This window comes from Euleptes europaea, chromosome 2 (assembly GCF_029931775.1).
Source record: "Euleptes europaea isolate rEulEur1 chromosome 2, rEulEur1.hap1, whole genome shotgun sequence".
NCBI classification, from domain to species: domain Eukaryota; kingdom Metazoa; phylum Chordata; class Lepidosauria; order Squamata; family Sphaerodactylidae; genus Euleptes; species Euleptes europaea.
The window spans coordinates 99,819,190-99,843,989 of record NC_079313.1 but is presented as its reverse complement, the minus strand read 5'-3'; the positions used below and the strand labels follow the sequence as shown (position 1 = coordinate 99,843,989).

Genomic DNA, 24,800 nt, shown 5'->3' with positions numbered 1-24,800 from the left:
CCACTTGCCTGCCCTGCACTCAGTTCCTCAGGACTCCTCTGAACTGGTAGGAAAAATGCCGCAGGTGAAAGTCCCAGGTAGGTCTAATCTTCATCCTGAAATGAAAGTAGGCCAATTAGCCCAGGTAGCTACTGCAGCCTTCCAGTATAATGAGGCAGCTGCTAATTGCCCAATGTTTAAGGTATTAATTCAGAAAGAAACTCCCCCTTTTTAATGTGCTAGAGAAGAAAGTGGAAAGAATGAGCACTCAAAGAATGGTCTGGAATGGCCATTAGCCTTGCAAAATGAGTAATCTGAATGGAAATGTCAAGGGAGTGGCTGCTGTACTGCAGATAGGAAGTTAGTTGAGCGAGGCCTCCATTCCAGTTCCACAGAGCCCAGCAACACAGTGTTAATAAATCAAAAGAGTTGTAAAAGAACGCAGGCTTGCTCAGCCATATAGTTTCCATTGATTGTAAAAGGTTTGTCCCAATAGCAAGATAATTGGCCCTTGATTCAAAGGGCCTGTATGTTGTTCAGACATGCTCTAAAGTAATTCCAAAGTGAGACTTAAATATTAGTTCCTTTTGTCTACAAGCACCTGTCCTCAGTGGTCCTTCCAGAATTATCTTGTGCTATTGTGAGCACAGTATTGCTATTGTGTTGTCTACATATTCTTTAAATATGAACTTCCTCTCCGAAGGTGATCTCAGTTTAAAAATCACAGGAACAACCTTTCCCCACCCCCAATTCATACAACAAAATAATGGTGTACTAAAATCTTTTTTTTCTTTGCACAGTATTTCAGTAAAGGTGCTTAGTGAAATTCAAAGGAAATGATTCAACCAGTTACCCCCCTAATATTGGTATACAATAGACCTGCCCCTTATACTATAATAATAATAACATATAGCTGCAACCAATGGCCAAGAATTTCTACAGTAATCATACCACATAACATTTTGCCATCTCCCAATCAGGAGTCAGGGATGCTGATTTCTTCTGAGAAAATGCTAATAGTGCCATAACTTCTTTGGAACAATTTAGTTATGCTTAACAAATGTGACACAATTTGTAATTGTATATGCTTTTGAACAGGAGAATTACTAACTTTAGAACAGAAATTTTGCTGTATTACAGAGCCCTCCTAACTAGAGTTACACCCTTCTAAGCCCTTTGAAGCAATGAGTTTAGGATAAGCACGTCTTTTTCAGACTATACTTTCCTGCTGCAGTCTCTGGTCTCCAAGTGTGTTTCCCAACCTTGATATGCAAGGATTCTCTCTACTTATTTCAATAAAGATGCAAAAGTATTATTTGTTCTACAGCCCCTTTTCTTATGTTCATTGGTGTAAGGATTATCGGGGTCACTGCTGCTGGCCCCATCACTAACCCTTGTGTGTTAATTCAAAGTTACCATTTGCACATTGTCCACATTTAGCAATGTACAACCAACATACAGAGACTCCTGCGCATGTATTCTGGTATCCTGGAGAACAGACGGTCTTGAATTGTGCATATAGGAGCGTATGCATATTCCAAACTCTCTATCCAATAGTATCTCTGAATACATAAGGTTGGTGGGGGGGTGAACCCAAATGAACTTACTGAAAGGGCTTTGGATAATGTAAATCCCAGGTACTGCTTTACAGCCCCTGGAATGTGGAAGTAGGATTGGAAGGACTGCAATCCCAAAAACAAAGTACGGCAGCGAGGAAGCCTGAGCAAACTGCTTCAACTGTTTTCTTAATTGTAGGCGGTTCTTGTTGTAAAGATGTCCAAAGCCATGGTATGCAACGTGTGTAGACAAGGATTCTGGAAAAACTTGAAAAAATATATAACTGTTCTTTTGTCTGTATAAATATGGACAACATGTTAAACCTTTATCCTGTGAGTAAACCTGGAGATCTGATCACTTTTTAAATTTTAATCTCAAGCAACGGAGGAGAAACGTGAGTATTATTATTATTCTGCTGCCCTGTCAAGCAGATGATCATTGGCAACGTTTGACAGACAAATGATCATGGCAGCCCAGGGACTGTCCTTTTCTCAGCATCAATTGCCAAGAGCGAGAGACTCATCCAGTGATGAGCTTGCATGGAGCATGGCAGAAAGACGTTGTCATGGGGTCAGAGGGGAGAGCACTATCCTTTTTGGTTAAATATGGAGAGAAGCTTCACCCATCCTGCATCATACCTTTCAGAGAAATGCTTATGAAATTCCAACCAGGAATAGGATGAAGCTGTATATGAACCCTGTGCAAACTTTACTATTTCCATCACAGACCCAACAACAGCTATGATGTCTTATGTCTGTTCAGTCCATATGTCCGCAAAACTGCTCCAGTTTCCAAGTGCAGAATTGATCCAGAATGCATCCATATGATATAAAGAAACCCTAAAATTATTATTGGAATGAGAGCAATCAAGCTCCAGTCCTCATGGCACTTGCTGTTGATTGTACTGGGAGTAGCCTAATTAACTCCATTAAAAATGTCTTGTACAGAATGAGGGCCTAGCTTAAATCTAGAAGTTTCCCCCCTGCTCAGATGGAGCAAGGGACTAAGGCACTGGCTTTGTTCCTTCAAAACAACAATTCATCACTTTCCCTTTCCCTTATACCTCAGAAGCTCCCTGATCCATTGATCTTGAGCAGCATAGTTTTTAATCTAATGTTTGGGGGATATAAAGACTGACATAAATTTTGCCACTGCCAATGTAGCCTTGGGGTCCCTATCACTTAATAAAAAAGGCATTATGTCAGACACAGAGGAATTGAATTTATGTATTAAAAGAGGAGATATATATATAGTGCTCTAAGGTCCTCATAGAAATGGCATTCCAAGAGCATTTGAGCTAATGAGCCAATGGAGCCAGAAGAGCACAGACAAGTCCTTTTCAAGTATGGTCAATTCAAAATTCTGCCTTGCATAATAATTGAAGGATTGGCATTTAATCTAGCTAGAAAGAAGGCTCTAGAGAGGCGAGGAATTGACAAAAAGTAGGTAAAGGCAGGCAAACCACGTGGTGTTGGTATTCCAAAAAAACTGAGATGAGCAAACGTGACAAGCACGAAAAGATGTGCTATCATAATCAATCTCTTTTATACACTTTTCTTTATTGTAGTGAGAGTTTCTGTTTTTCCAAGATCTGATAACACTTTCCCTTATAACTTTTTAACCAGTAGCTGTCCTTTCCAGCTTTCACTGGATCAGTCTTGTCTACTTTACACATCGGTGGTTTAAGCAAACAGATAATAGTGTAGAGTCCCTGTGTTGCTTCCTGGCCTCTGATGACTTGTCTGGAGCTCACGTGGCCCATATGCACTTGGGGTTTTGTGCTTACTGTTCATGGACCCCAACAAGCTTTTCAGAACCAGACTGGTGACTTCTAATTTCTTTATTAAGTTGCAATACTTTAGTACAATTGATACAATCCAATTTCCTCTGTCCCTTGTTTTTCTCAAGAACTCGCTGGAAAAATGTGTTCCTTGTTTTATTCAAAAATTAGCTGGAAAAACCAGTACCTACATGCTTGGGAAATAGGAAGAAGGGGATGAATGATGGCCGAAGTTTCCTGATGTTGCTCTCACCCAGACCTGAGGTTGTAAACCTGACTCTAGGCTTGTCTACTACTTAAGCTCTTGGTGGATTCCTATACTGGAATCTGAAGACTGGGCATGGGCACAGGTTGCCTTGCTGAGAAATGACTGTCTTTCTGGGCTGCCCAGCTGAGCATGGACTACTTTGCCTAGCAGCCTCTGTCCCTGAAGAATTTGCTGCCAGGATGGAGCTGAGCTGAACCAGTGGCTGCTTGGAAAACATATAGTGTTTCTAAGCAAGTGCTAGGAACTCAGAGCAGAATAACCAGATTCCTCCCCCTTATCTCCTAGTCTACTATGGGTGATGGCTTTCTTCCTGGTTTGCTCTCCATGCGCATTGTCTGGGAAGTGGCATTGCATGCATCTGTCACTAGCATGGCCTTAAGCATCCCTATCCCATTGCATGACATCCTGTGCCCATCCTGTTTTATTCCACAACCATATTGTCTGCTGAAGCATATTGTGGGTGAAAACGCATGGTTGCTTTAGCCTCCTTTATTCCCTGTTTCAGCCAGGATTCAGCCAGGATTGAATGCATGCGTTTCGCCGAACGTGTGTTCGATCCTGGCTGAATCCTGGCTGAAACGGAATAAAGGAGACTAAAGCAACCATGCGTTTTCGCCCTGTGTTTCTGCTTCTGTCACAGCCACCATAAAAGCAGTGCTTACACACAGCAGCTTTCTCCAGACAGCAGCTGGTTGGTCTAGTCCAGCTCCTCTCTTTTATTACAATGCAGCCATATTCCATGCCTACTTACTTCATAATAAATCCCACCAAATTAAGTGTGATTTACTTTGGAGTAAGTGTGTATATGAATGGGATGTAAATCTATAAGAACCTTGTGCAGGAAGTTGCTTTGGTGCCATCTGAGTTGGCCGAATTTTAACAAATATCACAAACTGTAGGGATCCATACCAATCCATAGTAGAGTAATATTTAGTCTTGCATAAGTGTGTGTATGTGAAATCTTTCCACTTCTGCAAGTGTTTGTGCACATCCCATCATTGCTAGCTGCAACAAGAAACTACCATGTGGCAGCCTCTGTCCATTCAGAAGGTCAGAAGCCTGGTGTTTGGGGGTCTGACTCTCTGGCCAAAACCAGTTGTGATTCCTGCACTTTTCTATGAAATTTTCCCACCATAAATGAGGTGATTTTCTGTAATGGATAAAGGATATTAGGTTACCCACCGACTCTGACCTCCAGATAAAGGGTCTTCAGGGTTCTCTGAGGAAACCCCATACAGGTAAGACTCTTCTTTCTGAATTGCATGGCTTCTCATAATCTTGGAATCCTACCTGTTATGAAGCTGGATGTTTACGGCCAGTTCATAGTCCCTGGTAGGTAGGGCCAAGTCAAGGTATTTGGACACTTCAAGCAAGATACACCCACCCCCTTCATGGGCCTGCACTATCACCAGCTTGGTCCAAGACAGGCCGCTTCAGCAGCACTCATGCAAGCCCATGTCTCTGATAGGTGGGAAGCTGCCAAACCCCAATACTATCCTCCTTGTTGTGCTTCCCCAAGCAAACATTTCAGTGGCTTGGTCAGAGAACTACCTTCTTGGTAGCCTATTCTATGATGATGTCATGTATGCTTATTGGGTGTGAAAAGCCAAAGTCATCTGCCTTCATTTTGTTTCTCCCCTTACTTTCATTGCCGTGTAGGGTTGCCAGGTGCCCACTGGTGGCGGGCAAACCCCCGGCAATTGCCCCCTCTGCCCGCCAACTACTTGAGGGTCAGCTGGCAAACGTGCACGACACTTCCAGTTTAGAACCAGAAATTCCGCCTCGTAAGGGGCCTTTACCTCTTAGTTTGAGTGCTAAAGGGTCGCTTTACCACTCAAACTAAGAGGTAAAGGCCCTTTGCGAGGCAGCACTTCCAATTCTAAACCGGAAGTGTCGTGCATGCGTCAGCGCATGCTTAAACAAGAAAGCCTCCTGCTGGAGGAAAAGAGGGACCTGGCAACCCTATTGCCATGCCATCCTGCTCAGGGTCACAAATATATCCAGGATGCAGAGAAAGACAAGCTCCAGCTATTCAGAATCTAGAACAGTCGAGTGGGTATTAAGAGGAGCTTGCTGGTCTTCTCCATCCCATCTTTAATCTCTGCATCCGTTGTTTGCCATTTGTTCCCAGCCTCTCCTCACTTTCCTAGGTTTAGTCCCTGGCATCTCCAGTTATAAATGGGTCTTGGGTAGAAGTGCTGATAAAAAGCCTTCCATAACATCTTGGGGAGACACTGTCAATCAGGGTAGATTTTACTGAGGGAGACTGATTGATGGAACAACTTGGTATAAGGCAGCACATTATACCCCTGCCCTGGGTTCATTCCTGTAACCCTCAGGTCACACCCAAAGCTGTGGAGCAGGTTGGTTTCCAGTTCCATGGAAACTGTTGTGCATTTGGAAACTCTTGAGATTCTTGTGGTATCAAAAAACATGAAGACCCTAGCGCTTTTTAGGCATTAAGTTTCTGACACTGGGATCACATGTCTGAGGAGAAGATGCTCCGTACCAGTGCTTCTCAACCTCTCATATCTTATGTGCCAGCAACCAACCTATCTAAGAAACTGGGTTCCACCATGACAGAATCAAACAAAACAACAAAATAAACTTTTTGAGAAGTACCTTTACATGTTTACAGGCATTCCATTGTGATATTTATCATTTACATTTTAAAAATTGCAGAAGCTCAATGGATTACCCCTGGCAGGTAAAGGTGGCAGGATGCGGCACATCAAAGGCATTTGCTGGTGGGAGGGGAAATGGGGGTTAAGAGAAACACCGAGTGTCCAAGGTTACTAGTAGCATGCCAAAAGGCAACCGAGGGATAATCTGTAGCAGGTAGGGTCAGCAGGAGATTGCACATCACGCTTGCAGGTGGATATGGGTATTAAGGAAGAGAGAATGTGACCCACCAGTGGTACATGTGTATGACTGGTTAAGAACTACTGTTCTACGCAATCCTCTACTGAGGGTGAAAATGAAGGCATTGTGGCACCAGAAACTGAACGCCTGAGAAGGGCCCTGGTGTGCTCTCAAAGAGGACCTCAGGTTCCTAGGATGCTTGCGGGAATAGTGTGAAATGATCCCATTCTCTTTTCATGATGGCACCACACTGGTCTAATGACCTATTGCCTTTTCACTACAGAAACTGATGATGCCATGCGCTCCTTTGCTGAGAAAGTCTTTGCTTCAGAGGTAAAGGATGAAGGCAATCGGCATGAAATCTCCCCCTTTGATGTGGAAGAGGTCTGCCCCATCTCTCACCATGAAATGCAGGAGCATCTGATCCAGCAGGAGACCACAATTGACACTGACAAACGGTAAAAATGGAGTCTGGGAGACATGGAAAATTAACACTGAATGACTAGGACCAATGAAAGGAACAGTTAGAGCCAGGAGAAGCCACAGTTGTATAACCAAGGTAATATGTGTAAAAGATAACTCCTCTCAAGATCCAAGCCAGAGGTAACTGAAGGCATTTTGATGTCTGAGACAGAACATCCAAGTCATTTTCTTCCCGCTCCATGGAGGTAAAAATAATTGACAAGTTTGTTGCTTGAGGGAAGAAACTACACCCTGCTCCAAACTCTTAAACTCTTATCAAGCCCTTCTGAGCTGAATGTTCACAAAATAGATGACACAGGCCCACTTTTCACAGAAGATTTTGATGCTCTCTTGCCGCGAAGCAAAAAAAAAAAACACAACGATTTAAATTTATTTTTCATGGGCGCGATTTAAATTCATGTTTTCATATCCCTGTCAATCCAGAAGTAGTTTTGGTTTTTCATGGGAACAAAGCAAGCAGTATTCTACAACGGTTTGGTCTGTGCCCTTCTGAAAAGCTCATGATTTATGCCCGCCCCCAACTCCGCCCCAACTCCCCCTAGCGGATTACCCAGTGCAGTTCACCTCTGTGGACACAGCCCCAGCCAAAAAAAGCACCAGTCCTTCCAGTTTCCTTATATAACTTTTCTATTTACCATGCTCCCCGCTTCCCCCCCCCCGGACTTGGCCACTCTCCCCCTTTCCCAGACTTTGACAGTCATCATTGTGCCCCCCCCCCCCCGTAGAGCTCCAGCCATCCATTGCCAGGAACTTCCATCCAGATAGAGAAGGGAGACCCAGAGCAGACTGGCTGCCCCTCTTCGGAAGGGTGATGGGAGTTTTGGCTTTGATTTGCCGCTCTCAGGATGCCCCCCCCAACACACACACACAGGATCGCACCGGCAGGAGGGAGACCCAGAGCAGACTGGCTGCCCCTCTTCAGAAGGGTGACGGGAGTTTTGGCTTGGATTTGCAGGAGGGAGATCTGTCCTGCCTTGGAGGGAGGCTGTCCCCCGGGCTTGAAACTCTCCCAGCCAATCGCGGTTCACAGGGGAGGAGAAATTAGCCGACATGGGCGGGGACAATTGGTCCGAACCCAGGAATGTTTTTCACGGAGTGAAAAAAAAACGCGTAGCAATCACAAAGAACGGACCAACACAGGTTTGAGAAGACGCGGAGTTGACGTGGTTTTTCTGCTAAAACTCGAAGCGTTCATGAAAAATCAAAAAATTGCCGCGGGGCAAAACAAAGGCGAAACCGTGCCAAACCTCCGTGAAAAAATGACCACAGTGTCAGAGGGAAGGCAGGCTAATCATGTTGCTTGGTCATGCTTCAGATGTGCTCTCACACAAGTGCATTGAGGTGGTTATGAACGTGCAAGTGACAAGCCACCAAACAAGTCACAGTAACGTACAGTACAGTAATATGGAGGAATGTGCAATATGATTAAGCCATGTCAGGGCAGCTTCCAGCACAAAGTGACCAGTCTGTTCTTGCATTGGTTAATCCCACTAGAGAAATACCAAGGAATCCAATATTTGAATACCCAGCCTAAAACTTAAACTAGCACTCCTGTAGCATTACTACCCTCCAGGTGGGGCCGGGAGATCTCCTCGAATTATAACTGATCTCCAGACTACAAAGATCAATTTCCCTGGAGAATATGGCTGCTTTGTAGGTTGCCAGGTCCCTCTTTGCAACCAGTGGGAGATTTTTGGGGGCAGAGCCTGAAGAGGGTGGGGTTTGGGGAGGGGAGGGACTTCAATGCCATAGAGTTCAATTGCCAAAGCGGCCATTTTTCTCCAGATGATCTGATCACTATCGGCTGTAGATCAGCTAAATTAGCAGGAGATCTCCTGCTACTACCTGGCAGTTGGCAACCCTACTGCTTTGGAGGGTGGACTCTATGGCAATATACCCCACTAAGGTCCCTCCCCTCCCCAAACCCCACCCTTTCAAGGCTGTACAAATTTCCAATAATTTCCCAACTCAGAGTTGGCAACCATACTGTCAGCACAGATTTTCAAAACCTAAAGCAAAGCATGTCTAGGAACAATAACTTTTGCCTTGCTTTTCTAGTAACTGAATAGCACACAATTGATTCAAAGCCTATTATTTCCTTTGGACTGCCAAGGAACGTTCCAATGTGATTGTAGAAATTACTGGTAGGGGGCTCTGTACTATAAGCCAATTTGAAAGTCATGGGATTTTATCCTATGCAGCATGGGGGGGGGGGGTAAATGGATTGTATCCTATGCATGGGATTGTATCCCATGCAGCGGGGGGCAGTAACTGGACCCACAGGAACATCGTTGGGGGAGCAACAGTGATCAAGGGGAATTGACAAAAAAATCACCCTCCAAATCTTCTGCAACCAGAGTTCCTGTCATCAATGAAAAGGGAGCTTAGTATTTAAGCCATGGTCTTATTGCTTTGCCTAATAATCGATCTAAACTCTGATGTCCAATATTAAACTATTGCCTTAAGCCCTCGGGCAGGCTTCAAATGTATTTAGAGGAAAGATATAAAAGCCATGGGAAGTAGATGATCACCAGTCTTGGTATGGTATGGGGGTCCCATTATTGCTTCCAAAGCATGTACCCAAACAGTGCTGGCCTATACTTACAGTTGCCTTTCTTCCCTTTTTGTTCGTCATTCATCACAGGAAGAAGAGGCTTTTGCGGCTGAAGACCATTGCCTTGGTTCTTCCAATTGCAGGAAAGTCTTCAACCAAACTGTCGACTATTGATGAGGTCATCTCTACCTCAACTCAATATCAAGCTGTGCCCAAATTCCAGCGTGTGCAGATCACGGGGGACTATGCAGCAGGGGTCAGTAGCTGGAGGAGCTGAGCCATCTCTTGCCAGGGCAGGATCAATTCTTTCATCACTTCTCCCTCCTTACTAGATCACTCAGATGTTTCAGACACTAAATTACTTGGTGATAATTGCATATGGACAGCCATGCTGCTCTGTAGCACCAACATAAAATGGGTGTCCGGTGGCACCATAAACACTAACAAAATTTATTGCGGCATAAGGATTCATCAGCTGAGAGCTCACTTGAATGTAACAGATGCGTTGGATAAAGGGAGCAAGCAACACAGTCAGCAAATGTGACTCACAAAAGCTTATAGAATCATAGAGTTGGAAGGGACCACCAGGGTAATCTAGCCCAACCCCCTGCCCAATGCAGGAAATTAACAACTACCTCCCCCCCACATCCCCAGTGACCCCAACCCTCCCCCCACCATGCAGTATCCCACAATCAAAGCACTCCCAACGGATGGCCATCCAGCCTCTGCTTAAAGACCTCCAAAGACGGGGACTCCACCACCCTCCGAGGCAGTGCATTCCACCATTGAACAGCCCTCACCGTCAGGAAGTTCTTCCTAATGTTTAGGTGGATTTGCTTTTCTATTAGTTTAAATCCATTACTCCGTGTCCTAGTCTCTGGAGCAACAGAGAACAAGCTAGTTCCCTCATCAACATGACATCCCTTCAAATATTTAAACATGGCTGTCATGTCTCCCCTCAACCTTCTCTTCTCCAAACTAAACAAACCCAACTCCCTAAGTCTCTCCTCATAGGATTCCAGACCTTTGACCATTCTGGCCACCCTCCTCTGGACATGCTCCAACTTGTCAACATCCTTCTTAAATTGTGGAGCCCAAAACTGGACACAGTATTCCAAGTGAGGTCTGACCAATGCAGAATACAGTGGTAGTATTACTTCCCTTGATCTAGACACAATACTCCTATTGATGCAGCCCAGAATTTCATTGGCCTTCTTAGCCACCATATCACACTGTTGACTCATGTTCAGTTTGTGGTCCACTATGCTGGAACAAATTTTGTTAGTCTTTAAGGTTCCCACAAGACTGGTTCTTGTAGGTTATCCAGGCTGTGTAACCGTGGTCTTGGTATTTTCTTTCCTGACGTTTCGCCAGCAGCTGTGGCAGGCATCTTCAGAGGAGTAACACTGAAGGACAGTGACCTTCAGTGTTACTCCTCTGAAGATGCCTGCCACAGCTGCTGGCAAAACGTCAGGAATGAAAATACCAAGACCACGGTTACACAGCCCGGATAACCTACAAGAACCAATGAACTCTGACCGTGAAAGCCTTCGACAATATTTCCTACAAGTCTCTTTGTCAAGAAATGCCTATGATACTCATGCAACCTCCCCCCCTGCGATCACATGGCTGCACTGTCTGAGGAAAGAATAGTTTTGCCCCAGGTATAAAATACTGTTGCTAGTAAAGTGAAGGTATGTTGACCACATGCAACAAAATGGAAGGAAAGACGCATTTATTGTGCAACAAACCCAGTCACACAGAAAAGTCCTTGATGAATCCTCATCCCCTGAAATCATCCTACACTTCTAGCCCGGAGGAATACAGCCGAGCCATGAAATTGGGGGAGTGGTTTCAAAATGCCCCAAAGGTTCTTCTCACTCTAACTGGATTGGTCTCCATGGCTAACTGCATCTGTAATTTGATTGACCTTACCTGAACCTGGGAGAAATAAACCCTGATATGGATTTGCTGGGTCAAGAGATATCAATGAAATAGAAGTGAAGCCATCTTGGGTCTTAAAATAGCTCTAGCATTTGGGACTGGAGGCAGCCCCTGATCACTTTTCATTGCTAGCCTTAGACAGCTTGAAGCATATTGCTGTATTCTGTCCTTTACGGAGCAATATTACTTCCTTGGTGCTCCATCTTCATCACTGTTGTTATCCTGCCCCCCTCCCCCAAATCAGTGTGAAACTGCAAGTAGAGATCACGCGAGAATAACACAATGACTGTTATGTTTAGCACATGTAGTTTTTGCATGTTCAGTTGTTTTGTGTTCTCTATGGGCCTACGCATTTTAGCAGATGTATCTTTCAGGTGACAGTGGAGGACTTTGAGCAGGTCTGCAGAGGTTTGTATCGTGCCCTGTGTATCCGGGAGAAGTACATGCGGAAATCATTGCAGCGTTTCCCCAGGACTCCCTCTCAGTTCATGTGCAGCATTGAGAATAAAGTGTGGAAGCCCACTGATAATCTACTGCCAGGTAATTCTAGGCAATTAGGAATGGCCATGGGGGCTGAGCAATGGTTTAAGAAGGCTGTCCTGCTTGCGGGTGTACTTTTGCGGGGGGTGGGGAACCTGCAGGTGTCTGGGAAAGTGGATTCACCGCCTTGGGCATTCAGTGGCTTCTTTATACAAGCAATAACCCTGTCCGCACAGAAACTGGGTGCTGAGGACCACTATGGAGTCTGCAATAGAGAGAGAAGCGTCCCACGAGTTCCTGGGAGAGCCAGGCTTGCCCAAATGATCTTGCCAGATGGAGCTGCAGAGGTTCAGCTCCGTCTTTGCCGATGCCTTTCTTTGGTATTTTATTATCAAATATAGCACTTAGTTGGGAGGGAAGGAATCAGAGTTTGAGAGGCATGCAGCCCTGAAGTTTGGGCTTGAATTCCCATGCTGGATCACTTCTCCATCCGTATACGCGACATGGTGTAGTCATGTGTTACAGGTGCAGCCTGGTCTAAATGTGAGCGCGAATGCTTCTATCACATACATTCAATCTTGCCCATAGTCTGAGTCAGACCATAATTTCCCAAACTCAACTGCTACCGGTTGTCAGTTCTATTTATACACAGATTAAAAAGGGAACTATAAATCAAAAGAGGATAGGACACAGCATATGAGAACTCAAACGCAAGGCATCCATCATCTTGAGCTAGACCAGAGTCCTTACATCTTTATTTAATGTCCACCTTGAGTCTCAGCAAGAAAGGCAGTCTATAAATGAAGAAAATAACAACTCATCCATTTTTCTGTACACTTTGGATTTTCATAGTGGATATGAAAGTTGTTTGAGAACAAGACAGTTTTCAAATTGCTGTGCAAACCAGAAATACTTTATCAGTAATATTTAATAAGGAAACAGTTCACTATATACACAAAACAAAAAAAGACTTGTGTGCTAAGTAAAACATATCCACATTAGATACTGGTCACTGGGACAGAAGGAAGGGGGGAAAGGTTGCCTTTCCTTGCTGGGAAACTCCCTTAGGGTTCCCTGGAAAGAACCGGATAACGGCTGCTGCCGCTCAGGGAACCCCCCGAGAACAACTAGACTGACCCACTAAGAAAGGTTCCCTCTAGCGCAGTACTAGTCCAATACAGAAATAACCTGGTGTAAACCATGGAGAATGTGTTATAGAAAATTTCGTAGCATCTGTGCAGTCTAGCACATAAGGAGGAGATTAAGAGAAATATCCCAAAGAAATACACCATACTGAAACAAAGGCCCCCCCTCCAAGCGTTTGTAGAAGAAAGTTTATTGTAAAAGGGGAAAAAAGAGAAAGGGTGGTTGGATTCAAAATGGGTGGGGGGGTGGGAAGCAAAGCGAGGTTGGCAGGACAAAGACAAAAATCTAGCAAAAGCTCCTAACTGCAGGAAACATACAATAATGTCATTGAACTTTGGGGATTTAAGCCGATGCCAACAGTCAGTTGGTTTTCTCACAGGTACAGAATGTCATCTAAATAGGCATAACATATACGCCTTCTCTTTTCCCACTGGGGTGGACTGGCCATTTCGGCTATAGTGTAAGTGCGCTCTGCCCTGGAAGTCTGCTAGCAGCATGGAACAAAGGGGAGTCAAGTCCTAGGAGCTCTGCCAGTAGGGTTGCCAGGTCCCTCTTCGCCACCGGCGGGAGATTTTGGGGGCGGAGCCTAAGGAGGGCAAGGTTTGGGGAGGGGAGGGAGTTCAATGCCATAGAGTTCAATTGCCAAAGCGGCCATTTTTCTTCAGGTGATCTGATCTCTATTGGCTGGAGATCAATTGAATTAGCAGGAGATCTCCTGCTACTACCTGGCAGTTGGCAACCCTATCTGCCAGCACTGCATGCACCACATGGTTCAGACCTGGCCAATAATGTCACTAGGCTCAGACATGGCCAATGAGAGGTATGATGCAGGAGGAGGCCACAGATGAGACAACACCCATTGTTGTTGATCCCTATAGCACTGGCTGGAAGTGCCACGGGGCCATTCAGCCTGGCTTCCTCCAGGGCCATTTTAACTTCCCAGATAGCCCCGTTTCCTGCCCATCACTATTGTGTTTCTTCTCTTGATTCAGTGTTCACTGCAGCTATGAAGGCTGGTGAGGATCCTTTCCAGTCTGACAATCTCCCTGAGAATCTGGGCTACCATGTGCAGATGAAGGAGGGTGTGGTGTACGTCTATGCTGACAAAGCGGCAGCAGCCCGGGGTGAGCCCAAGGACCTGCCTTACCCTGACCTGGAGGTCTTCATTGATGACATGAACTTCCTGCTGGCCCTTATAGCTCAGGGGCCTGTGTAAGTGTCCTAGAGAGCCTGATCTATGGTATGGCCTTCACTCACAAAAAACAGGGCAAGCCCGAGGCAGGACATCTAGAAGGCATCTTGCCCATGATGGGGAAAACTGTAAATGGCATAGCTATCAATTTGCAACCCTTTATTGACACTCTAGTTCTGCTGCCCAAGGTGGCTGCTGTATTCTTATGGCGGTAAGTCAATAGAAAAGAAGTAAGAACTGAGCAGTCCTAGAGAAGCATACCTGTCCCTGCTGCAGTGGATTCTTCTGTCTCTAGTCACCCTGGAATGTGGTCTTCAGTGGCAGGGGTAACTCTATCTGGCAAAGGATACAAGAGTGCTGGTGGTTCTGGTAGACACTATTTGCATTGGTGAGCCCCAGTGAACCTGCACTCTTTGGTTTATTCTGTGGAAGACTTGTGTGCGGCCATAATGTTTCCTTTGCTTCTTACAGTAAAACCTACACGCACCGTCGCCTCAAGTTCCTCTCCTCCAAATTCAACGTGCACGAGATGTTGAATGAGATGGAGGAGCTGAAGGAGCTGAAGAACAACCCTCATCGGGACTTCTATAATTGTCGGAAGGTGGGGAATCTAGGCAAGGATTTGTCCTCTTAGGGTAGAAGGTATATGCCCCACGATGCAGCATATGTGAAGAATTGCTCTAGCTACAAGCCATTACTGGAACAGACAGGAGAGCATAATGACAGAGAAGGTCGCCGTTATAATGGGGGAGAAAAGAACCTATGAATCAGGACAAGAACTTTATTTGAATTATAGGTCTCTTGAAGGTTTTGGAGCCTGATCCATTAAAAAACAACAACCCTGTCCTCTTCTTGATAGTTTTCATGATTTTTAGGAAATTTACTTTATGAAGGTATAAAACTGCTATTATAATAATATCATAAACGTGCATGGCACTTCACATAGTTCAAGAAGGCAGGTCCCTGCCCTAAGGAGCTTACAGGGATAGAGTTAAAAGAATCAAGTGATGTGAAAGACTTCTGGAGACCCAGGAGAGCTGCTGCCAATCTGAGCAGACTCTTTTAAACTGGAGATGCTGGGGATTCGACCTGAGACTGGCACATGCAAGAGAGTTAATTCCCCTACCAAAGCAACAGTGAAAGTCCAGTGTCAGCTGGCCACAACTATCTGAGACCATCATGTGGATATTTATATACTCCTATCACTGATCCAGGGGCATGACAATGTCCACCGTCTCCTATCCCTGAGACTAACGATGTCTTACCTGTCTTGCATTTCCCTCAGTGCCTGCTGTACAATGTGCCTTCTTCCAACCTCCCAAAAATTCCAAATACTTTTGATCTTTCAACAGAAAAAACAGAATACATCAAGTACATCTAAGCAAAATTTACATTTATACAAGTAACAGTGCAATCATATGTGGCATTTCTGCAGTTTGTTCATTAATTTCAAGTAGGCTTAGACTGTAGCAACTGCATACAATTTCACAGTTATTCTGATCACATAGTTTTCTAAATAGGATTATTGTGACCTTCCTGATCAGTGTCTCTCGCAATTGCTGTGATAGTTCTGGAGCAGGGAGAACATGGAAGTATTTGGCCGGATCCTGGCTTGACCGTTGTCTTCTCTGACAGGTGGACACACACATCCATGCTGCAGCTTGCATGAACCAGAAGCACTTGCTACGATTCATTAAGAAATCATACCGGACTGATGCTGAAAGGGTGGTGTACAAGTCCAAGGACAAGACGCTGACACTGAAGCAGCTCTTTGAGCAGCTGAAGCTTCACCCCTATGACCTGACTGTAGACTCCCTTGATGTGCATGCAGTGAGTCCCACTTTCCCTTACCCATGTTCTTTGCCCCTGGGTGTAGCTAACCTTTCTGCCAATCGCTGGTCCAGCAACTGTTTTTTGCACTTTCCCTGCACCCATTCATTTAGTATCTACCATGCTTGGGTGAAAACTTTTTTTTTTAAGTATCCAGGATTGTTTCTCTGCTACATTCTGATGGCGTTCCTGACTGATATTGATTTGTATTTGTTTCTATGGGTCTGTTTTCAGCTATTTTGCTATTTTATATTATGAGCAGGGGACCCTTGAGAATCTGCAAGAGGGAAATCCCGCCTCACCTCCCAAAATATGCCCCATTCACACGTTCTATGAAATCTCAGGTGCTTTAGGCTAATTTCCCTCCTCTCCCCTTTAACTTAATATTCCTTCTGGAGCATTTTCAGTCCTCATTAGGTTGTTTTTAAAAGAGTGAGAAGAGACACCTAGGAACATGAATTTTTTTTGGGGGGGGTATTTGGCCTACCACAGGAGGGGGAAATTAGAAAGCTGCCCTCTGCCAGGGGAAGTTCGTATTGTACTGGATTCAAACCTATATTTTTCTGCAAACCTGGGGAATCCCCTGAATATGTAGAGGGCCCCACCTTATCTGTGGGTGGCCCAATTCTGCAGCTTTTGGCATCCACACAGGGTCCAACTATTAGTTGACTTCTGTCTTGAGAACCTTTTAGGATATAAATATTTCAAATAATACACTAATGTGTTATTATGCACTCATTTATGCTACAGGGTCGCCAGACCTTCCAGCGCTTCGACAAGTTCAATGCCAAGTATAATCCAGTGGGTGCAAGTGAGCTGCGTGATCTCTACCTCAAGACTGAAAATGCCATCAATGGTGAATTCTTTGCCACAATCATCAAGGTTAGACAACATGGTAGGAGAGCATTTGTGTCTTCATGGACAGTAATTTGAGGATGAGGCCAGTTCCTCGAAGCACATCAGGTGCAAGTTATCCCTTTTCCCTCTGATTCCCAGGAGGTTGGCTCTGACCTGGAGGATGCCAGGTACCAGTATGCAGAGCCACGACTCTCCATCTATGGGCGTTCACCAGAAGAGTGGCCCAAATTAGCCAACTGGTTCAATCAACACCGTGTTTATTCTCCCAATATGAAATGGATGATCCAGGTGCCCAGGATCTAGTACGTACTGTGGAGAAAGAATGGGGACACTTAAAAGTAGCACATCAGAAGTACCAACTTAGCTGTATATTGATGGAGTCTGTATATCACATGTATTAAAAAGCCAACTGCCGGATTATATCTCTAGTGTGAACACTCTATTATGTGATCATAAAACAGGGCTGATGAAGGGATAGTGCTGTGCAGAAAGATAGACAGAGCTATGCAGATTCTCAATGGCTCACGTTGGTGCAATGGATATCAATCTGGAATGCAACTGCCCCTGGCCTATAGACTTAGTTATTTACTGTCCAGGGCAGAAAGCAAAGTTTGACTCCCCTAGCCAGCGTGGTGTAGTGGTTAAGAAAGGTGGTTTGAAGTGGTGGAGTCTGATCTGGAGAACCGGGTTTGATTCCCCACTCCTCCACATGAGCGGCGGACACTAATCTGGTGAACTGGATTTGTTTCCCCACTCCTACACACAATGCCAGCTGGGTGACCTTGGGCTAGTCACAGCTCTCTCAGCCTCACTTACCTCACAGGGTGTCTGTTGTGGGGAGGGGAAGGGAAGGTGATTGTAAGCTGGTTTGATTCTCCCTTAAGTGGTAGAGAAATCCAGCATATAAAAACCAATTCTTCTTTTCTTCTAGTCTGTATCTACAGTTGCGACATGCTTACTTTTTCTTTCTGTATTTGACTAAACTGTTTCTGTCTTTCCCTCAGTGATGTGTTCAGGTCTAAGAATTTCTTGCCACACTTTGGGAAGATGTTGGAGAACATCTTTTTGCCAGTGTTCGAGGCAACCATTAGCCCACAGAACAACAAGGAGCTGAGTGTGTTTCTGCGCCACGTGAGTTCTGCTGCCATGGAGGGAGAGAAGTAGCTCAGGTCCAATCCTCACCTCAGAAATAGGCCAAGTATTCGGAAAATGAATGGAAGGAAACACAGCTCTTGTGTCAGGAACTCAATCAGCTCCTAAGTGAGGTTCAGGCAAACATCTTTAATCAAAGGAGGTCAGTGACCCATCTCATCCAGTGTCCTGCCCCCAATAGTCCCCTGTAGCAGATGGTGCCCAAGAATGATAAAGAAAACCTAGGCTCAAATTGGATTCTAATCCTCTGTCCCAACAAGGAAGCCCCTTAGACAAAAGTGGACATCCCAGCCCAATCACAGTACAGAGCCATATTAATTCTAGAGAAATGGGAGTGGAGATGTTTTTAATGGTATTTGGTGACAAACAAATCAGTGGGTTATAGATCAAATCAAGCCTGAACTGACCCTAGAAGCTAAAATGACTAAACTGAGGTTATTGTATTTTGGTCACATTATGAGAAGACAAGAATCACTGGAAAAGACAGTCATGCTAGGAGAAGTTGAAGGCAGCAGGAAAAGAGGAAGACCCAACAAGAGATGGATGGACTCAATAAAGGAAGCCACAGCCCTCAGTTTGCAAGATCTGAGCAAGGCTGTTAAAGTAGGACATTTTGGAGGACTTTGATTCATAGGGTCGCCATGAGTCGGAAGCGACTTGACGGCACTTCACACACACACACACACACACACACACACACACACACACACACACACACACACACACACACTTGGTGAGGGAGAGGAATATACTCTGAATTTGTTTTGGACTGTTCCTTACAACAAATTGTATGATTTGCAGATTACTGGTTTTGATAGTGTCGATGATGAATCCAAGCACAGTGGACACATGTTCTGCACCAAGAGCCCCAAACCAGAGGAATGGAACTATGAGAAGAATCCATCCTACTCATATTACCTGTACTATATGTATGCCAACATTCAGGTGCTCAACCATCTCCGACAGTGAGTCCCAAGTCTTGGCAAGGGGGTTGCTTAGGGGAGGAAGACTGCGATGCTCAAATATTCCATACTAACCCTTGGTTGGTGGTAAGAGTTTCCCTATATGCTAGTTCTGCTATCTACTAACCCCAGAAGGATAATATGTTACTTCCCAAACTCATCTGCATCAGTCCCTTCTGTTTATTAGTCCTTCCCTTGCAAGCACTATTCCAGGCCCTGCTAGATTTATACTACAGACAAAATTGTTCTATGGATTCAGATGATAATTTATTTAGATATTGTTATACCCCAATTTTCTCCCCAATGGGGACCAAAGCAGCTTACAGCACCATTCTCCCCTCTTCTGTTTTATCCTCACAAAAATCCTGTGAGTAGGGTTGCCAGCTCTGGGTTGGGAAATACCTGGAGATTTTGGGGGCGAAGACTGAGGAGGGTGGGCTTTGGGGAGGGGCTTCAATGGAGTATAATACCATAGAGTCCAGCTTCCAAAGTAGCCATTTTCTCCAGGGGAACTGATCTCTGTTGCCTGGAGATCAGTGGTAATAGCAGGAGATCTCCAGCCACCACCTGGATGTTGGCAACCCTGCCTGTGAGGTAGGTTAGGCTGAGAATGTTGCTGAAGGTCACCCAGTAAGCTTCCAGATTAGAATGGATATTCAGACCTGGGCCTCCCAGATCCCAGTCCAACACTCTAACCTCTACACCACTCTGGCTCAGGTTAGAAGAGCTGAGATTATCCCCCTCAGATATTCATATATTTTAGTCCAGTAGTCGACTGTGGTGATTATACACCATAATAAAATCTTATATGTACCTCTTTTTTGAAATGTGAATGAGCTTAACTAAATATTACATATGGATGGATGCCCTGACCTGGATGGCTAGACTGTTCTCATCAGATCTCAGAAGCTAAGCAGGGTCAGCCCTGGTCAGTATTTGGGCGGGAGACCACCAAGAAAGTCCAGGGTTGCAGAGGCAGGCAATGGCAAACCACCTCTGTTAGTCTCTTGTCTTGAGAACCCTATGGAGTCGCCAGAAGTCAGCCGTAATTTGACTGCACTTTCCACCACTAGATGGATGCAACTGCAACCAGAGGGCTGCTTTCTAAAAGGAAAAAGCAGCATTTGGAGGGTGCAGTTCAGAGTGGTGAACCTGTGGGTGGAGAGAGTACTTAACTGTTCTAACCGCTGATGCTTTTCTGCCTCCCTTAGTTGTCCCCACTCCAGTGGCAGGAACCTGGTGAAGAGGGCAATTTGAGCAGCATATATGAAAATAACTTCAGGCCTTCCTCCACACTTCCTCATTCTAAATTGCTTCTCCCCAAACTGTATTTTTTTCCTTTTTGTAAAAGTGGCTGTTGGGATTTAGTTACATGCACCTGCAGGTAGTATTTAGTTAGCTTCTCAGTTTCTGTGGTTTCTCCACTTTTGAAGTCCTGACATATTTTTTATAGTTCGTTTGTCAGCTCCCTGAAACACAGGAAAAGCAGAAGACAACACAGAGGGTTACCGCACTTTGTATTCCCAGCGAAGTATTAAGAGTTTGAAAATGTTATAAAAAACATCACTTTAAAAGGGTTTTTGGATACCATGGCTAATAAATGGTTGGAAGACAAAAATGTTTGGAAGAAACAAAGTGCGAACAGTATTTTTTATAACATTTTCAAACTCTTAATACATTGGTGGGAATACATAGAAAGTGCGAACAGTATTTTTTATAACATTTTCAAACTCTTAATACATAGCTGGGAAAACAAAGTGCGGTAACCCCCACAGTCTCAATGAAGTTTTACCAATGCAAAGCAGAGAAGTGAAATAAGGTCTCTCTTCTGTTTGTTAATCCCTTGCGAATGTACTTGGAACTTACACTAGTCTGCTGGCTTCTTCCAGAGAAGCACCCTAGATAACATTAAGTGTATCCAACTATGGGGATCTGCATAAAGGCTGCCTTTTCCTCTTCAGGGAGCGTGGCATGAACACCTTCCTATTCCGCCCTCATTGTGGCGAAGCTGGTGCTATCACCCACCTGCTGGCTGCCTTCATGACTGCAGATAATATCTCCCATGGCCTGAACTTGAAGAAGGTGAGTTGAGCCTGGGAAAAAAACACACTCTCCTCTGGTGCCTTGATGAGACATGAAGATCTTGTCTCTTTATGTGTTATGGTTTCCCTTTATACTACCCTCTGATATCAGGCCAGGTTCTCATATGGAAATGCTTAGTGGGTTTTTTCGCTCCTCACAAAATGAAAAGTCACACGCTGACTCATCGGTGGAGTACCATACCACTGATCTGGCCAGTGCATTCTCTGAACGTCTGTTTATATCCCAAAAGATGGCAGAAGGCCTTGAGACCTGTCATATCTGGATGCATCGTTTCCCAGAAGGAACTCATCAGTTCTAAGATCTTGCCATGAATATTTACTTGGGGGCATTACTAGGAAAGCAGGGCTTGGTGCTTGCCGGTGGTGCTGACTAAGAATAAACTGACTAACGAAGAGTGCAAACAACTGTGGGATCTGTTTTGAACATGAAAACAATTAGATTCATCTCCCATTTAGAATGAATGTGGGAAACCACTGTGAAAGAGTGTAAGAGTTTTCTCCAGTTTGCATTTAATTCTTATGCTTAATGTTTAAAATGATGGGGTGGGGGTGATCAGTTTCAAGCAGAGAGTTGATAAAGTTATCCTTGGAAATATAGAGTTTAAAGAAAGGGTCTTCTTAGGGTTTGAAGAAATGAAACTAAAGAGTGCAGATTTTGGGAACTGAAACTTTGAGTTGTATTTAATGTTAAGTCAATAACTTGGAGGGAGTACCAGATCTAAGGTATATAACCAAGACCAAGTAGCAAGGAGAAAGAGGTTGAAATAGGTACAAATCAGAACACCAAAGAAGAGAGCTGAGGATAATTTTTTGCTGCTGCAAGAAGGAAGAAGCTGATCTGACTAAGAAACCTGGTTAAGCTAAAGAAATTAATTTGTTCTCGAATCTGCCACAGGATAAGTTAAGTTAGCTGAATGAGTTTTCTCTTGTTAATGTTATTATGATTTTTGTTAGCTGTTTAAAAAAATTAGTTAAAAAAATCTGTTATTCATGCTTGATAAAATTTTCAGTAAAAATGTGACTTTGTTACGTAAGTACCTTGGTATCTGAAGTTTTGCTTTCCACTGCATGGTTAAAAACCATCCCATTCTACCTGGTAAGAAAAGAAAGTTGGATGGAGGCAGCCAAGAGGAGAAAAAAGACTTCTGCCTGGTGGTGGTGGTGAAAGTCACCAGAAGAAAGGAATAGAAAGAGGACTAGAGAAAACTGTTTTTGTTCGTCTTCCTTCTATCTTGCGCAGTAGACTACCACCCAGACCGTGACTGGCAGGCTGGAAAGGATTCCGCCTACATTGCCATGAGCCTTTGTGTTTCTCTTTACAGACTCCTGTACTACAATATCTCTACTTCCTAGCCCAGATCCCCATAGCCATGTCCCCACTCAGCAACAACAGCCTCTTCCTAGAATATGCCAAGAACCCACTTCTTGATTTCCACCAGAAAGGCCTGATGGTGACATTGTCTACAGATGATCCCATGCAGTTCCACTACACCAAGGTAGGAAGTAGGGTTGCCAGGTCCCTCTTCGCCACTGGCGGGAGGTTTTTGGGGCAGAGCTTGAGGAGGGTGGGGTTTGGGGTGGGGAGGGACTTCAATGCCATTGAGTTCAATTGCCAAAGCAGCCGTTTTCTCCCGGTGAACTGACCTCTTATCAGCTGGAGATCAGCTGTAATAGCAGACTTCCAACTAGTACCTGGAGGTTGGCAACCCTAGTAGGAAGCTGAGTCCTCAACTACAGTACGTGTTGGCTCCCAGAGTTGGCGTGAGGGACAGGTTTTTCGTTTTTGCAGTATATTGCACCTATTTCCCTCTTTCTCTCTTGCTCTCGCTCCTTTTCTTCCCAGGAGCCTCTAATGGAAGAATATGCCATTGCTGCCCAAGTCTTCAAGCTCAGCACTTGTGACATGTGTGAGATTGCACGCAATAGTGTCCTGCAGTGTGGGATGTCTCATGAGGTATGGAATTCACATGCATATCTCGGAGAAGTACAGACTCTTAGTGGGCGAAGAAGGACTCAGGGCCAAACTAAATGATACTTTTTGGCAAGTCCAGTCCAGGTTCTGAAGTTATGCAAATAACTCCCAGCCAGGGATGTTTTGTCTCAGGAAAATGGTGCTGGGGAAAAGCAGGCACTCCTCCCACTCCACAGTACAGAATTGAGTTGGGCTCCCATAAGGCAGCTATATTCTTCTCAGAATCTTTTGATAAAAAGAGTATATTCTTCCCATGCACAGCCAACCTTTCTAACGTCACGGGTTGGCATAAGGAACATGCTTTCTGCCCATGATCAGAGGCACACACTCTTTGTGCTCACATCACTTGGCACTCTAAGTAGTAAGACACATGCACCCTGCACGTGCTCAGATGTGCTAGTTTGGTGTAAGGAATACACATACTTCCCATGATCAGAGGCAACTTTTAAAATTATTCAAACATGTGCAAGGGCAGAGGGTGACCACTAAAACAGGTTCAGGGGCTTATGCCTGGCCGAATGTTGGTAATTCCCCTCTTTCTCCCCTCCATCAAAGGGGGCTACAGCAGCAGAGGCACTCAGGGTGCTTTCCCGGTCACTCAGAAGTGTACACACAAGTTGTGGAGATTAAATGTTAGGGCGAAAATGCACGGTCACTTTAGCCTCCTTTCTTCCCTGTTCCAGCCAGGATTTAGCCAGGATCGAACGCATGTGCGTTCGATCCTGGCTGGAACAGGAAAGAAAGGAGGCTAAAGCGACCGTGCGTTTTCGCCCTTAAAGTACTTAAAAAAAAAATATTGGGGCTCCCTTTGATTTTTAAAATGACACTCCCTGCAGCTGTTGTGTGGCTGCTGGGGAAGTGAGTAGGGTCTGGGTTTCCAGGACCCCACTCACCCAAAAAAACATATTATGTAGTTTGGCTCTGAGCAAGGAAAGGAAATGGTGCAATAAGGTGTTCCGTGTATTAAACTGGGGGTTGGCCTAAGAGGGAAGCCGAGACACTGGGAGATATGCCTGTGAGGATCTGAGAGAGCTGACAGGAGCCCACAGTTTTGAGAATGGTTCCAAGAGGACTGGCTATCATTTTCTTCACTTCTACAGGAAAAGCTCCGTGCCCTGGGGGAGAATTACTTGGAAGAGGGGCCGCAGGGTAATGACATCCGCAAGACCAATGTGGCTCAGATCCGTATGGCCTACCGCTACGAGACGTGGTGCTATGAGCTTGACCTTATAGCGGAGGGGCTGAAAACGGCTGAATAGTTTCCCTTCAGTGCTGAAGCCTGCCATGCCTGATCCTTGCCAGAACCACAGAGCCGGACTGAAGAAGAGAAACCAGCAGCAGCTCCATTCAGCACCAGGCAATTGGGGTGGGGGTTAACCTCAGGGCTGTTGCTTCAGATTACACTGATGAGGAATCTAAATGGTGTAATGTCTTTACTGGGCTTTTCTGGGCTTTTCTACTGTGCAAAGAGAACTATATCCAACATCCTGGGGAACAGTTCACACTACACATCTTGATGCAAGTCTGACAGACATGCCCATCTAAAAAACAGCTCAGTAGCTCTATTCCTGCCTTGCCACCCTAATGTGACTTTGTTATGGCTTTTAGAAAATTGGAGAATACTTAGGGTTACAGTAATTCACATTGCGTCTTCATAGCAACACTTTGTACCAGTTTTT

The 24,800-nt window shown here is 44.8% G+C and overlaps 2 protein-coding genes across 3 annotated transcripts in view; both read left to right on the top strand.

The window, feature by feature from the left end:
- On the top strand, positions 1-24,470 carry AMPD1 (adenosine monophosphate deaminase 1). Of its 2 annotated transcripts, XM_056867489.1 has the most exons (16): positions 1-77; positions 1,916-1,930; positions 6,730-6,904; positions 9,574-9,739; positions 11,802-11,967; positions 14,046-14,265; positions 14,717-14,846; positions 15,881-16,075; positions 16,826-16,957; positions 17,072-17,235; positions 17,938-18,064; positions 18,887-19,050; positions 21,009-21,129; positions 22,472-22,645; positions 22,993-23,103; positions 24,222-24,470. In XM_056867489.1, the coding sequence occupies exons 1-16, from the start codon at positions 56-58 to the stop codon at positions 24,378-24,380; spliced, it is 2,241 nt and encodes a 746-aa protein (XP_056723467.1). In that variant the 5' UTR covers positions 1-55; the 3' UTR covers positions 24,381-24,470. The 2 variants fall into 2 exon arrangements, with proteins under 2 accessions (XP_056723467.1, XP_056723468.1); XM_056867490.1 differs by lacking the exon at positions 1,916-1,930.
- BCAS2 (BCAS2 pre-mRNA processing factor) overlaps positions 1-24,800 on the top strand; it is a 124,978-nt gene that overhangs the window by 4,436 nt on the left and 95,742 nt on the right. The window lies entirely within an intron of this gene.